Source organism: Chelonia mydas, chromosome 6 (genome assembly GCF_015237465.2).
Source record: "Chelonia mydas isolate rCheMyd1 chromosome 6, rCheMyd1.pri.v2, whole genome shotgun sequence".
Taxonomy (NCBI): Eukaryota; Metazoa; Chordata; order Testudines; family Cheloniidae; genus Chelonia; species Chelonia mydas.
Window position 1 is genome coordinate 120,050,956 of NC_051246.2, and position 16,078 is coordinate 120,067,033.

The following is a 16,078-nucleotide window of genomic DNA, read 5'->3' on the forward strand; positions in this document are numbered from 1 at the left end:
CCCATATGGAAGCTTTTCCATACCTCTAATCATTTTTGCTGCTCTTCTCTGTACTTTTTTCAATTCTAATACATCTTTTTTGAGATGGGGCAACCAGAACTGCATGCAGTATTCAACGTGTGGGTATACATGGATTTATACAGTGCCATTACAATGCCTTCTGACAGGGGTGCTGAAACAATTTTTATAGTGGGGGTGCTGAGAGCCATTGAACCAAACTGTAAACCCTGTATATAATGGAATCTACTTCAATCCAGGGGGTGTGGTAGCACCCCTAGCACCCATGCCTTCTGTCTTCTTAGCTATCCCTTTCCTAATGGTTCCTAACATTCTTGGATGTTTGGCTGCTGCTGCACATTGAGCAGCTGTTGTCAGACAACTACCCACAATGACTCCAACATCTCTTTCTTGAGTTGTAATAGCTAAATTAGACCCCTTTGCTTTGTATGTATAGCTGGGGTTATGTTTTTCTATGTACATTACTTTGCATTTATTTACATTGAATTTCACCTGCCACTTTCTTGCCCAGTCACTCAGTTTTATGAGTTCCCTTTTAAGTATTTTCATTCAGCTTTGGACTTAACTATCTTGAGTAATTTTGTATCATTTGCAAACTTTGCCACCTCACTGTTATGAATATGTTGAACAGCACTGGTCCCAGTACAGATCCTTAGGGGACCCCGCTATTTACCTGTCTCCTCTGATGCATCTGATATTGGACAGTTGGACGGGATATCAGACTACATGGACCTCTTGTCTGATCTGATATGGGAGTTGCTATGTTCCTACAAGTTATACATGACCTGAATGATCTTTGATTTCAGAAAAGGAAATACAGTGCATCACCTTTGCCCTCATTGCTTTATACACATACATAGATATATGGAGGAGCTCTCTATTTGTTAAAACAACGAGGAGTCCTTGTGGCACCTTAGAGACTAACAAATTTATTTGGACATAAGCTTTCATGGGTTAAAACCCACTTCAACTCTCTATTTGTTGGTACTACTCCAGTTCAACACCTTCCTTCACAAACAAGGGAAACTCTTTGGTTCTCAGAAGGAAATGGTTCAAATTTATTATTTTCAGACTCCAAACTCCTAATGACAGGTTTCAGAGTAGCAGCCGGGTTAGTCTGTATCCGCAAAAAGAAAAGGAGTACTTGTGGCACCTTAGAGACTAACACATTTATTTTACTAATGTGAGTGTTGAGTTCAAAAGGAATGCAGGATCAGGCCTTATTGTGTCATTTCTGTTACTATATTTGCCTGAATTGAAATATTTTCTTCTTGAAATGATGTATATTTTTAATGCTGAAAGAAACACTTAAAACATTATAAATAAAAAAAATCCTTGCCAGGCTACTTTTAAAGGAGAGCAGAACTCTGTCTGAATCATATTTTAATGAAAAACCTACAGGAAAGTATGTATGGCCCCCATACAGACCACGTGTTTTATAGCCCTCTAAGAAGCAGTATCATCATTAGCATTTAAAAAGGCTTTTGTCTTGTTAAAGTATGAAAGTTTGTTTCACTATCGCTCGTTTTAGATTTTGCATAAGCCAGGCCTTTGTTTTCCCATTCTCCAACTCTCTCTTGGGAGCTTCATAATGTCTGTGTCTGGATTTTTTTTTCTTCCTTTGGATGAGAAAGAAATTATTGTCCTGGAGTAGGAACGAACACAGTCTCTCCTGGATATTGTCCAAATACACTGCCAGCATACATATGTTTGAAGAGCCTGCATTTACTACCTAGCTATGTCAGTCCCTCTCTCCCTCTCTCTCTAAACCCTCGTCAAAAAAATGAGCACACAAAATTCAGTTGTCAACATGATCTCCTGAAGCAAGCAAATCTTTAATAGAGGAGAATACTTGCACATCACATTTTTCTTACTATGGAGTGTGTCAGTGTGTGTGTCGGAGTTTCTTCTTTTTTCTTTTCTCCTCTAAGACAGCATTTTACAACTATTCCGCTTTAAAATACTTAATTCCTCAACTATTGAATAAGAAATGTTTTTAAAAACAGCAAACTAACCAGTTTTATCTTGTTTTTCTGAATGACTTCTTTGTTATCCTTCTGGTAATTATCCATTTTCTTTTTGGTGTTCTCCAAATCCACATTGTTCGTCAAGTTAAACACTGTATTGATATTTAAAAAAAGATGCATGAAATCATAGTATTAATCTGGTACGCGCACACACACAACTATAGCCAATAAGTATTATCCTTATTTAATGCTCCTTGTCCCTACCATATTAGCAGCATATACCTAATTGAATACGGCAAAAAAATCACTTGGACACACAAAGGCCAGATCCTGATCTTTGTTACATCACTGTCAACTCCATAGCAACTTAATTTACTTAAATGGAGTTCTTGCAAATGTCTTCCTGCATAACTGAAAGTAGAACCTGATGTTTTGCTTCCTTCATGGGATACTGGTAGAGTAATCCCTTGAACAGCATCAATAGCCAAGAAGCACAAAAATTAGCCATAAACTACTTGTTATAAAGGCCAAGAAGAACCTAGACCAGAGGTCCCCAAATTGTGGGGCACCACCCCCCACCCACCCAGGGACAAAGAGCCACCCAGCCCCCGCCCAACCCCCACCCCTATCCCTGGCTCCCGGAACGGTGCATAACCCCATCCCCAGCCTTGGCACGGCTCTGCACCTGGCCGGGGGCCCGGTTGCCGAACCCCACCACAGTCTGACTGTGGCTCTGCTCCTGCTCCAGCCCTCCACCTCTGGCCATGGCTCCATCCCTGCCCCCTGACCCATGCTTAGCCCCTTACCCTTATCCACATCCATCCCCCCGCCCCCAAGCCGCGGCCCTATTCCTGGCCCTGGCTCCTGGGGGCCGGGAGGAAGAGAAGAGCAGGGTATTGCAGACAGGAGGAATGGGGAGCAAGACCTTCAGAAGTTTGGGGACCACTGAACTAGACTAAGTAGAATACACACACACACCCCTCGTTACAAATGAGGCCCTTCCATTTCCTATGAGTCATTTGCCCTTGCTGAAAATCTCCACATTTATGCAGAGATCCATAAAAAGAAAAACAAGTTAACCTATTACTCAGTGCTATGTGTTGTGCTAAGCCTTCTTTGTACACAACAAATATTAGGAGGATTTTTCTCATTTAAGTTATGCAACAAGATGAAGGATATGCAGCCAGGCCCTTTGTTTCGCTGAACATTCCCAATCATGTATATCTGAACTAAAGATGCCTCCAGGAATAGAGCAGCTTCTGTAGCAGGTAGATTGAAAGAACTAGGTGTGCAGGGGATTAGTAATTAGATACAGAGCCTTTCACCACTAGGTCACTGGTTCAAACTGGGGTCAAGTCAATTCTGACTCAAAGTCATTATCACATGAAGATCATTTGGTGGCCTCAGTCCAGTTCAGAGTGGACACCAGAGAGATCACCATACCCCTAAAACTAGCATAGATAGCAACCCACTCAGCACGAATCAACATGGAGACTGTACAGTCCAATCACACTCTTTATGTGGCCCCTCCAGAACACGGCTGAGGTACATTGACATGAAAGAGCAGGGAAGCTCGCACTGTCACTGATAAACCCCTCACAAACTAAAAAGGACACAGTCCCGGCCACAAAAAGCTTGCAATCTGAATCATAAGGAGAGGAAGATGTTCCCGTGGCTAACGTGCTAGCCTGGGAGTCAGGAGTTCAGGGTTCAATACCTGTTCTGTCACAGACTTCTTGTATGACCTTGGACAAGTCACTTTGTCTCTATGCCTCAGTTCCCCGCCACATCTGTAAAATGGGGATAGCACTGCTCTACCCTGTGGTGCTGTTGGGAGGAAAAAACGTATTCAAGATGGCGAGATGCTCAGATACCCCAGTGGTGGTGCCGCATAAGTGCCTTACATACACATAAAGAAAAGGAGTACCTGTGGCACCTTAGAGGCTAACAAATTTATTTGAGCATAAGCTTTCGTGAGCTACATGCATCCGATGAAGCGAGCTGTAGCTCACGAAAGCTTATGCTCAAATAAATTTGTTAGTCTCTAAGGTGCCACAAGTACTCCTTTTCTTTTTGCGGATACAGACTAACACGGCTTCTACTCTGAAACCTGTCATTATATACACATGTGAATCATAGAAGATTAGGGTTAAAAGAGATCTCAGGAGGTCATCCAGTCCAACCCCCTGCTCAGAGCAGGACCAACCCCAATTAAATCATCCTAGCCAGGGCTTTGTCAAGCCAGGCCTTAAAAACCTCTAAGGATGGAGATTCCACCACCTCCCTAGGTAACCCATTCCAGTGCTTCACCCTCCTCCTAGTGAAATAGTGTTTCCTAATATCTAATCTATATCTCCCCCATTGCAACTTGAGACCATTGCTCCTTCTTCTGTCTTCTGCCATCCTCTTTCGAACCTTCAGGTAGTTGAAGGCTGCTATCAGATCCCCCTCACTCTTCTCTTCTGCAGACTAAATAAGCCCAATTCCCTCAGCCTCTCCTCATAAGTCATGTGCCCCAGCCCCCTAATCATTTTTGTTGCCCTCCATTGGGCCCTCTCCAATTTGTCCACATCCTTTCTGTAGTGGGGGGCCCAAAACTGGACGCAATACTCCAGATGTGGCCTCACCAGTGCCAAATAGAGGGGAATGATCACTTCCCTCGATCTGCTGGCAATGCTTCTACTCATGTAGCCCAAAATGCCGTTAGCCTTCTTGGCAACAAGGGCACACTGTTGATTCATATCCAGCTTCTCATCCACTGTAAACCCCAGCTCCTTTTCTGCAGGACTGCCACTTAGCCAGTTGGTCCTCAGCCTGTAGCAGTGCATGGGATTCTGCCGTCCTAAGTGCAGGACTCTGCACTGTCTTTGTTGAACCTCATCAGATTTCTTTTAACCCAATCCTCCAATTTGTCTAGGTCACTCTGGACCCTATGCCTATCCTCCAGCGTATCTACCTCTCCTCCCAGTTTAGTGTCATGTGCAAACTTGCTGAGGGTGCAATCCATCCCATCATCCAGATCAGTAATGAAGATGTTGAACAAAATCAGCCCCAGGACCGACACCTGGGACACTCCGCTTGATACCAGCGGTCAACTAGACATGGAGCCATTGAACACTACCTGTTGAGCCCGATGATCTAGCCAGCTTTCTAGTCACCTTATAGTCCATTCATCCAATCCATACTTCTTTACCTTGCTGGCAAGAATACTGTAGGAGACGGTATCAAAAGCTTTGCTAAAATCAAGGAACAACACGTCCACTGCTTTCCCCTCATCCACAGAGCCAATTATCTCGTCATAGAAGGCAATTAGATTAGTCAGGCATGACTTGCCCTTGGTGAATCCATGCTGACTGTTCCTGATCACTTTCCTCTCCTGTAAGTGCTTCAGAATTGATTGCTTGAGGACCTGCTCCATGATTTTTCTAGGGACTGAGGTGAGGTTGACTGGCCTGTAGTTCCCTAGATCCTCCTCCTTCCCTTTTTTAAAGATGGGCACTACATTAGCCTTTTTCCAGTCACCTGGGACCTCCCCCGATCGCCATGAGCTTTCAAAGATAACGGCCAATGGTTCTGCAATCACATCCGCCAACTCCTTTAGCACACTCGGATGCAGCGCATCCAGCCCCATGGACTTGTGCTTGTCCAGCTTTTCTAAACAGTCCTTAACCTGTTCTTTCACCACTGAGGGCTACTCACCTCCTCCCCATACTGTGCTGTTCAGTGCAGCAGTCTGGGAGCTGACCCAGTCTGTGAAGACAGAGGCAAACAAAAGAACTGAGTACTTCAGCTGTTTCTACATCATCTGTCACTAGGTTGCCTCCCCCATTCAGTAAGGGTCCCACACTTTCCTTGACCTCCTTCTTGTTGCCCTTGAAATCTTTCTTGTTACCCTTCACATCCCTTGCTAGCTGCAACTCCAATTGTGCTTTGGCCTTCCTGATTACACCCCTGCATGCTCAAGCAATATTTTTATATTCCTCCCTAGTCATCTGTCCAAGTTTCCACGTCTTGTAAGCTCCCTTTGTGAGTTTAAGCTCACCGAAGATTTCTGTTAAGCCAAGCTGGTTACCTGCCATATTTGCTCTTCTTTCTGCACATCGGGATGGTTTGTTCCTATGCCCTCAATACGGCTTTTTTAAAATACAGCCAGCTCTCCTGGACTACTTTCCCCCTCATATTAGCCTCCCATGGGATCCTGTCCATCAGTTCCCTGAGGGAGTCAAAGTCTGCTTTTCTGAAGCCCAGGTCCATATTCCGCTGCTCTCCTTTCTTTCTTCCTTCTGTCAGGATCCTGAACTCGACCATCTCATGGTCACTGCTGCCCTCTACACACGGAAGTGCTCAGTAATTCAACAGGACACAAGTGTAGCCGATATACTATTTCCATTTTTTTAATCTAACAGTAGGCAGGAATCCATCTGGTTCCATTAGCTTGTGTTTGTCCATTTGATTTACATCCTTTCTCCGCTCACACTTTGCATATGTACAACAGAAGAAGTGAGCTTCTGGAAGAGTTCTGTAGTAGGCAAGGGAGCTCTGTCAGCCCACAGATTGGGCAAGAGCATTCCATGCCTAGAGGGCCACAAAGAAGGTGGCAGAGTGGTGGGAGAGGCAGAAGAGAAGAACAAAAGCAGGTGTCATTGGCAGAACAAAAAAGGAGAGACACAATGACAGAGATATAGGTTGCTGCTTAGTAGCTTTTCATCTGGAATAAAGTGACAAGGAGCTGGAACCAATGATAATGGCACGAGAATGGTGGTGAGGGGCACGATGCCACTCATATTTCAAACAAAAGTAACTTTGGAAAAATACAGCACGCTCTTGTAACCAGTGAGTTAGCATTCATTTTCAGGAAGCGTGGCTAATTCCATTAGTCTGGGTTTAAAAATTAAAAAAATAAATAAATAAATAGTATAGCATCCATAAAGCATGACACACTTTTGTAGCTGCCTAAAATGTTTAGGGATAGCTAACGTAATATCTCTAGTTTTCACCTTGACACATCAACAGGAATTATGGGCCTAGGTTCCTACCCAGAGAGCTCAATACTTATCCCTGGGTGAGGGAAACTTTTAATCCCTTCGATTGGAGCAATTGGGCTGAATATGATGAATATAAAGTGGCGTGGTAGATTACAGCTAAAAAACAAATGAACAAGTGCTTTATACCCCTTTCTTACAAAGAAGTAATGATCGAAAGGATTTTCAGTTTATTTTAGCCCGACTTTCAGAATTGATGAATCCCAGTCTCTAAGGTGCCACAAGTACTCCTTTTCTTTTTGAGAATACAGATTAACACAGCTGCTACTCTGACAACCCCAGACTGACTTCAGAGTTATTTTAGAGGCAGGACAGTCTTGCAGTTTAGGCCCTTAACTGGGACTCAGAAATCTGGGTTTAATTCCCAGATCTGCCACACATTCCCTATGTGACATTGGGTAAATCATTTAACGCCTCTATGCATCTCTTCCCTCAGCTATAAAAATGGGGGAAATAATACTTCTTTTCTCCCACACTTCATCTGCTTGCTCTATTTAGATTTTAAGTTTTTAGGGCAGGGACTATCCCTTATTATGAGCACAAACAGCACCTAGTACAATGGACCCTTGACCTCAGCTGGGGTCACTAGATGCTGTTGTAATACAAGTAAATAATAGTGAATGCTCTCTGCCTTTGAAAGCTAGGCCCCTTGTGTTTTGAGAGAGGTTGCTCAACATGGATTTTCATTTCTTATGCTGCTCTCTCCCAAAAGAGACAGCATTTTTCAACATTATATTGCTCTGAAATCTTAGAATTTAAAAAAAAAAGTGCAGGGAATACTTCTACTATTTTAGCAATGCAACATTTCCTCAAGAAAACCAGTTATTTTAATCTTGTTTTGACCTCCAGCTTTCCAACCTGTAGCTTCCAACGTACAAGCTGTTAGACATTTGGGCACAGTGGCTCAAATGAATGGTCATGTGAAAATGCTGACGTACAACCACATTTCTGATCAGAGCCCTGCAATGAAAGTAGCTGCATGCGAGTGTCAGAACTTCCTACAATTTAAATCCAGCACATCAGCTCTCTAAACCTACGATAACACAAGAAAGAAAAAGCACATGACAGAGGTACACTGCCCTGGCAGGATACCCAGGTACACTTCAGGTGCATGCGGAGGTAGAAAATGAGAAGCCAAATGTCTTTGGTCACCTGAGCAGCAGGGGTATTTTTCTATAACCTCACTGCTGGATGATTTTCTAAACTGGGTTTTACAAACGTGACTGTTTGGAGAGTTTTTTTCAAACTGAACCATAATAGGCTGAACAGGTCCTGACACATGCTGACAAACTTCATATCTGCATGGTTCAAAACATACACCATGGGACCACAAGGGCGGGGGAGGCAGAATAAATTTCTCTCTTTCTCTCTCTCTCTCTCTCTCACTTTATCTTCTTAAACCCATTCCAAATCCACAATCAGCCCTTAGAGCCCCTGTGACTGAGTAGGCTAGACGCCAATCACTCCTCTCTCCTTCCGGCCCCACAGAACAGAACATCAGATTCTTTCTTCTGCTCCCTCACCCAGACCCAAAACAAGCTTTCTGAATAGCTCTCTCACAAGCTGTCTTCCCCGCAGCTGTAAGCATCAGCTCTCTGCATAGGACCTCTCTGGGCTCTATGCAAGTTCCTCTCCACCCTCGTCATACCGTAAGAGCATAAAAACAGCCATACTGGGTCAGACCAATGATCCATTTAGCCCAGTATCCTGTCTTCCAACAGTGACCAATGCCAGGTGCTTCAGAGAGAATTAACAGAACAGACAATTGAATGATCCATCCTGTTGTCCACTCCTGGCTTCTGAAAAACAGACACTAGGAACACCTGGAGCATAGGGTTGCATCTCAGGTCCATCAATGGCTATTAGCCAGGATGGTCAATCCTCCTGGAACTCATCTTTTTTGAAAACTGTTATAGTTTTGACCTTCACAACATTCCCACGTAACGAGGTCCACAGGTTGAATGTGCGTTGTGTGAAGAAGTATTTCCTTTTGTTTCTTTTAAACCTGCTGCCTATTAAACGTAATTGGGTGACCCCTCGTCCTTGTGTTATGTCAAGGAGTAAATAACATTTACTTTCTCCATACCAAAGGTTTTATAGACCTCCATCATATCCCCCCTAAGTCGTCTCTTCTCCAAGCTGAAAAGTTCCAGCCTTTTTAATCTCTCCTCATAGGGAAGCTGTTCCATATTCCAAATAATTTTTCTTGCCCTCTCTGTACCTTTTCCAATACTAATAGATTTTTTTGAGATGGGGCAACCAGATCTGCAAGCAGTAATCAAGATGTGGGCATACAATGGATTTATGTAGTGGCATTATGATGATGTTTTCTATCTGATTATCTATCCTTTTTCTAATCGTCCCTAACGTTCTGTTAGCTTTTTTCACCGCTGCTGCATATTAAGCAAATGTTTTCAGAGAACTATCCACAATGACTCCAAGATCTCTTTCTTGAGTGGTAACAACTAATTTAGACCCCATCCTTTTGTATGTACAATTGGGATTATGTTTTCCAATGTACCTTACTTTTCATTTATCAACACTGAATTTCCATCTGCCATTTTATTGCCCAGTCACCATCAGTGGCATGTGAGCCACTGGCTTGGGGAGGCTAGCCCCCAGCTCTGCCTTTCTGCTTGAGGCCCCGCCCCTTCAGCGCCCCCCATTGTGGCTGCTGGGCCCAGCCTCCGGATCGCCAGGAGGGAGGAAGGGCAGGAGATGTGGCCCCAGAGCCAGCCCCAGCACATGGGAAGAGCCGGCTCACAGAAGCAGGAAGGGAACTGGGGGGGAGCATAAGCGGGGCCACTCCTGGCTGTTGAGGGAGGCACAGCCTCCCCCAAACTATGATACCCACCGCCCATGCCAGACACCCAATTTTGTGAGATCCCTTTGTAACTCTTTGAAATCTGCTTTGGACTTAACTACCTTGAGTAATTTTGCCACCTCACTGTTGAATCACCACCCTTTTTCCAGTGCCTAGCCTGAGGAAGCAGTCAAGAACTGGCAATGGGGAAGGCAGGTTGCAGGGGGAGTGGGTATCAACTGAGGGACAAATCACAATTCTCAGTAGATAGGCAGGCAGGCCACAGGCAGCAAACAGATTCACTTCCTTGCCTCAACACAGCATCTCCCAGCACCTTCCCTTAACTCCCCCAAAATCTCTAGACATCAAGGTTTAAAACATTAAAGAGTTAGATTTGGTCTAACCTATATTATAAAAACCTACAATGGCAAGTACGCAAGCTAAACTCTTGGATGTAGAGCCTTCTTTGCTGGTCATTATCTAGCCAAAACTAATAGCATACATAGTCTAATGGCTAAATCTTCTAAAAGCACTACTTCCTAACCAAAGTTTTAAAAAAATATTTTCGCTATTCAATTACAACAACCTAGCTTAGCAGGCTGGCATGCTCCTTTTTGTTAAGGGCATTTAATTGAATTCTTCTTCGTCAGTGAATAACGGCAGATATTTGAGGATTGGTGAACATAACCCATAGAACAAACAATACTGCAACCACGAGCATTTAAAATATGGTGTCACCATATTGATGGTTGAGCCAAATTCCATAGAATTTAAACTGACCTCAGTAAGGAGGGCTGCTCAGACATGGTCTGTAGAATTTGGCCCGTTACGGGTTTTGAGAGGTGGGGGTGTAATTTTTTTAAATTTTAATAGCAACATTTAAAAAAAGTTTCAAATCAACAAGCAAAGAGTTAAAACCAGGAATCCTACATTACTCCTAGCTAAAAATTAGCAAAAAAAATGTATGAATATGACTAGCAAAGCAGATGGCTATTCTGCAAAGATTTCAAAGGCAAGCCAGTCTTATTACTTTCTATTCTGAAGCATAACATAAGCTCATATAATGAGCCTGAAAATCTTAAAGGTAAAGACAGAGAAGCCGATTTGTATAGGAGAATTATTTACTTCCTTATTCATCTCACATTGGTTGGTTTAGAAGTTGACCTGCTTTTAGACAGCTGCTGAAATACAACAAGAAGCCTATTGTATTTTCTAAAACGTTTAATTCTATTTAGGCAAAACTCCACAGATTTCCTGAAATCCAGCCTTGACAGAGTGAGATAATCTCTATTTTTAACAATGCTACTAATTAATCTCATAACAAAAGGAAAAACAATCTGATAGTTTATTATGGGATTTAAAATTAACCTTTGAGACAAGTCTTAAAGCCATGTGAAGCAATCATTGGTCTGGGAAAGCAGCATTGTTAATAGTAAATAAATCCATCACTGGTGTTTAAATCATCATCAAAATTTCTCACACTTTCTATTGAAGACATTACCAACTTTGAGCCTTCTCTTGATAATTAGTGTTTCTTTTAATGCAGATAGCTATTGTTGCTAGAAAGAATTCTTGCCACTGAAGAATATTCAAGCAAGATTCTCCTGTGAGGGTGAATGGCTGGAGGACGTATGCAGGCATGATTCACTGGCCCAACCCCAACCCCTTCCATTCTGGGGCATAAGGAGTTCTTGCTGAAGCAGACCTAAACAGTCAACTAGGTACATGGACAACCTGCAAGAGCCCCAATCCATGTGCCCAGCCCTTATCCACAAGGGAAATGCCTGGATTCTCCTGCATCAGGGCCACCCATGACAGTAGAATCAGGAACAAGATTTAACCCAAATGGATTAAAAAACAAACAGAATTAGAATCACATGACTTTACAAAGCAACCAAAGTGTATGGATGTCACAAAACAATCTGACAGTCAATGTACTTTATAATGAAGTTTATGTTATCAGCTGGGATGTAGTCAAGATTTTCTTTCCTATTTCCTAATAAGGGAAAAACTGATTTATTGTGCTGCCTTACTAATAAAATAAAAAAGGTCAATGAATATTTCTCCTACAGGTTAGCACTTTCCTAATTCTCAAGTCCATTAATTAGCCAATAGAAATTAAAAAAACAAAATTGTAAATCATTATCCTGCGATATTTTATGCACACGGACTTAGTGCTTAATGTAGATATTTCTGGCGTAAGACAGCTACAAATTAAGTTAAAAACTTACTGGTAAGTATTGGTGTAGCACAAACACCACTTTTTCTACCCCATCATTTCTAGCCTCTGCTTCTGAGCAGTCATCATAAAGCTCATTGACACAGACTGGGAGTGGCACAGAGATGACCCCTGAAAGCACAGAGCTTCAAAACGAAGCTGATTGCCAATGCTCCACCACCTCCCCCAAAAAACACTGCTTTTGCCATCTTCAGTTGATGCTGAAATGTCCCAACCTCTTCTGCCCATACCCTCTTTTAGGGGGTGGGTGGAAAAAAATCAATACGTCATCTAGAAAAACCTAAATTAGAGATTATGAATTATGGATGTTCCATCTCAGTTCTCTTTTTACTGTAAAAAGAGGTTTGTTTTTTTTAAAGTGCTTGCACAGTTACAATTATTTCCAATTACTCATCCCCATCAGGTCAAATAAGGGACATTCTGGCTGGGGCAGGTGCAGAAGCTCTGTATCTCTGTCGTCTTTTACATTTTGAGAGAGCTGCATGCCTTTGCATTGTGTCGTTTCCTTCGTTAATGAAGTTAACGTGACCCACAGGGAAAAAGTCACAGGCATTAGTTCTTTACATCCAGTAAACATTCACTAGATAGTAATTTTGGCATGAACACAAGTCACTACACAATGGTTACTACAAAAAAGGCTTTGAAAAAGTAGAAATGCCCATAGGGCACATGAATAGTAGTCACTTTTTCCCACTTGACTATACTTCATGCTTTAAAAAGCAGTAATTATTAACAACTATGTGTATGGTAGTAATGCCTAGAGGCCCTACTCAAAGATCAGGACCATACTGTGCTAAGTACAGTACACGCACATCCTAAAAAGACAGTCCCTATCAAAAAGAGCTCAGAACTAAGTTTAAAAAAAATAGTTTAAGAAGTAATACGGAAGGGAAAAGAGTAGGAAGCATACAAAAAGGGTCTGGCTCACATTGTTGTACTTGCAGCAGTGTTCTTTGTAAGGCCTATTCCTGCTCTTTGTGAGGCACATGTATGTCCCATTGATTTCAATGAGTGTTGTGCCCAGCTGACCCAAAGCAGAATTTACCCCATTCATTTTTTCTTGGTGTTAATGACAATTAAGTGTCTACAATATGCTAAAAATTGTCAAACTGATTTTTCGTGGGGAATTACCATTTTTTTAAATGGTTACATTCTAAACCACCTCAAAATGTGGGGGGGGGGGGGGTGTGGAAATATTGGCAGGTCAATACCATAACGTTTATGTTTGTTGCTATATCGCCAGCGTTCTCCCTGCTCTGTTTAAAAAAATAAAGGAAAATAGACTAAGCATAATAGGCTTCTTGTGAGGGGGAAAGTAATCTTTCAAATAAGGTTATAGATCACATCTAATGAGAGAAGACACTGTAAAAGACATGTGTTCAAGTTGAACTCCAAAGAAACAACCATTGGGGAAACAGCAACAAAAATGTCCCAGGGGCTGCAGAGATAGACACTGCTGCATGTTTTATATACTTCGTTCTATTAACCACATTTTTATTTTACAAAAAGAAAAGGAATACTTGTGGCACCTTAGAGACTAACCAATTTATTTGAGCATAAGCTTTCGTGAGCTACAGCTCACTTCATCGGATGCATAAAAGTGGAAAAATTGGTTAGTCTCTAAGGTGCCACAAGTACTCCTTTTCTTTTTGCGAATACAGACTAACACGGATGCTACTCTGAAACCTATTTTTATTTTAGGTCTTATGGCTTATTTATTTACTTTTAAATTTACCAGGCATCCAGAGCAAGGTGAAGCTGAACTTCAATCCACTTTTGACCTCTACCATATAAAAATCTATTCAAACCTCAATGGAAGATCAATTTCTGCTTCCACCTATACCAGCTTCCTAATCTGCGTGCTGTATCAGCAGTCAACAGCAATTGTCATGTATTATATAGGGGCCACTCGGCCATGCAGTGCTATAGCATGGTACTGATTCGCACTTGGTTCACATTTGGTAATTTAACATCAACCATGAGAGCTAGAAATATAAATAGAATCTTAAAACTCTGTAGAAAAATCTTGATGGTGCACATACTCCTACCCACTCAGCCAAGCTTTCCATTCATCTGAGGCGAATGGATGTTTCAAGCCATGGTAATGGCAATAATGAGATGGAAGCTTATGGCAAATGCTGCAAAATATTCTCTTCCGTTTCACAAGCACAAAATAGATTCTCCCAGCATCATTTCAACAATCTGTCTAAGTTGCTAGAACCTCCCACAGACACACACACACACACTCTACCTACCTCTCCCAAAGGCTTTGGCCTGCCTGGCTATATCTGAAGTTTCCCAGACAAACACATTAGCTCTCCAGTTTCAACCTTCTGATGCCAACAATAACACAACAACATGCTACTTATAGCTGAAAAGGTGGGGAATGCAACTCTCTGAAGCTAACACCAACAAAGTTTAGAGGAATGCTTACTCTTCTTTGCTGAAGAGTTAAAAGGGAGCAAGATCACCTTCACCATGTTTTCTTTTAAACCTCAATCATTGCCTTCCCTGAAAGTACCCAGCCCCTTCAGTCCTCCTCCAAAAAACAAACAAACAATTTAAGAGCGACGACTCTGAACACTTCTATTTTTGTCTATGCAGACTCCATCACCCTTCCATAAATCCTGAGTAACTCTAAAAAAAGTGGAAAATGAACTCCAATACAAAACAAATTCCTCCCTCAAAGGGCAAGTCTCTGCTTCAGCAAATCCAAGGAGAAAAAGAGTTCAGCGTCTGCTCCTAAACCTTCCTCTCCCGAGTAGCAACATAAAATGCTGCCACAGTGGTATGTAAGGTCATCTACTTCAAAGCAGCTTCCAACTACTGTACTCACAGAAGCAAAATGATGAAAGACACCATATGGCTGCTGTCATGGTAAATAAAGCTAACAAAGGCATATAATAAGAATTTGAATTTTTCTTCTTTGTTTAATCTTTTCTTTTGCAGCACCACCAATGCCCTGTGTGCCTTTCCTTTCCAGCAATAGAACACCACTTCCTCTATGCATCATAGTTTTTCTCTTGCAGATAAAATGTTTATTACTTAAATATGTCCCCCAACTGGACAAATATGATTAAAAATGTAAGGAGAAAGTAATTAGATAAACATCAGATACCATGATAAACCCTATTAAAGAAATGCAGCTTTGATATTCTATTAGGCAGTCGGAAGATAAAAGCCTGTGGTCTCATGAGCACAGCACATCAAAAATGTAAGCATTAAGACTTACCAATTTCTTCTACTTCTTCCAGGAAATCATTATATTCCGTTAGACTGGGAAAGTCATCTTCTCTTTTATTGTATCTGAGAGAGACGAGAAACTAGTGTTTGCATAATGCACCGAGATGGCAGTTGAATTCAACATTGGGCTCACTTCATACATGGTATATATGGCCAAGGATTATTATGGTCAGAATACTATATGGCTCCTTTAAAGTGAAATAGGACTGCCCATCCCCAAGTGAAGAGACCACCACTGTCTGAACCAGTGCTACACCTGAGTCTTTACCACATTTCTGGAGCTGCAAAGAAGTGGAGGCATAGGCTAGCGTTTACCAATTCCAAATCAGCTCCTCAGACACTACTTAAAAAAAAAAAAAAAAAAAAGCAAGCAGACTTACTAGGAGTACTCTCAGCTAGAAAATAACCACCTCAGCTCCTTGTGGAAATGGCTGAAGAGTATGCAGTTTGGCTTTGTGTCCAGCTCGGGTGCAGCCAATAAGTGCCACCGTATTTGAACCCAGGCACCCACACCTCTCAAAGCTCACATGTGGGACGCAACAATGACACAAAATGAGGGACAGACAAACAAACAAAATGTTGTGGGATTCATCTCTTCAGCATCAGTAACTCTTTCACACAATCCTTTATTTCTGACCAAAACAGTTTTCAGCAGAAAAAGGTGAGAGAACAACAATTTTACTCCTGAGGGAATTCTGCGCACACAAAAAAAAACCCCACACCCTAAAAATTCTGTGCACAATATAATAAAGTAACAATATAATCA

The 16,078-nt window shown here is 42.0% G+C and overlaps 1 protein-coding gene across 10 annotated transcripts in view; it reads right to left on the bottom strand.

Moving 5' to 3' along the window:
• The window catches only part of MNAT1 (MNAT1 component of CDK activating kinase), a 180,828-nt gene that overhangs the window by 113,076 nt on the left and 51,674 nt on the right, over positions 1–16,078 (bottom strand). For 9 of the 10 annotated variants that reach the window (XM_037901146.2, XM_007065307.4, XM_037901142.2 and 6 more), the window contains 2 exons: positions 15,302–15,375; positions 2,034–2,137 (listed from right to left, as the gene is read on the bottom strand). In XM_037901146.2, coding sequence (XP_037757074.1) covers positions 2,034–2,137; positions 15,302–15,375 — 178 coding nt within the window. The remainder of the gene's footprint in view (positions 1–2,033; positions 2,138–15,301; positions 15,376–16,078) is intronic. The other variant, XM_037901148.2, reaches the window with a different exon arrangement.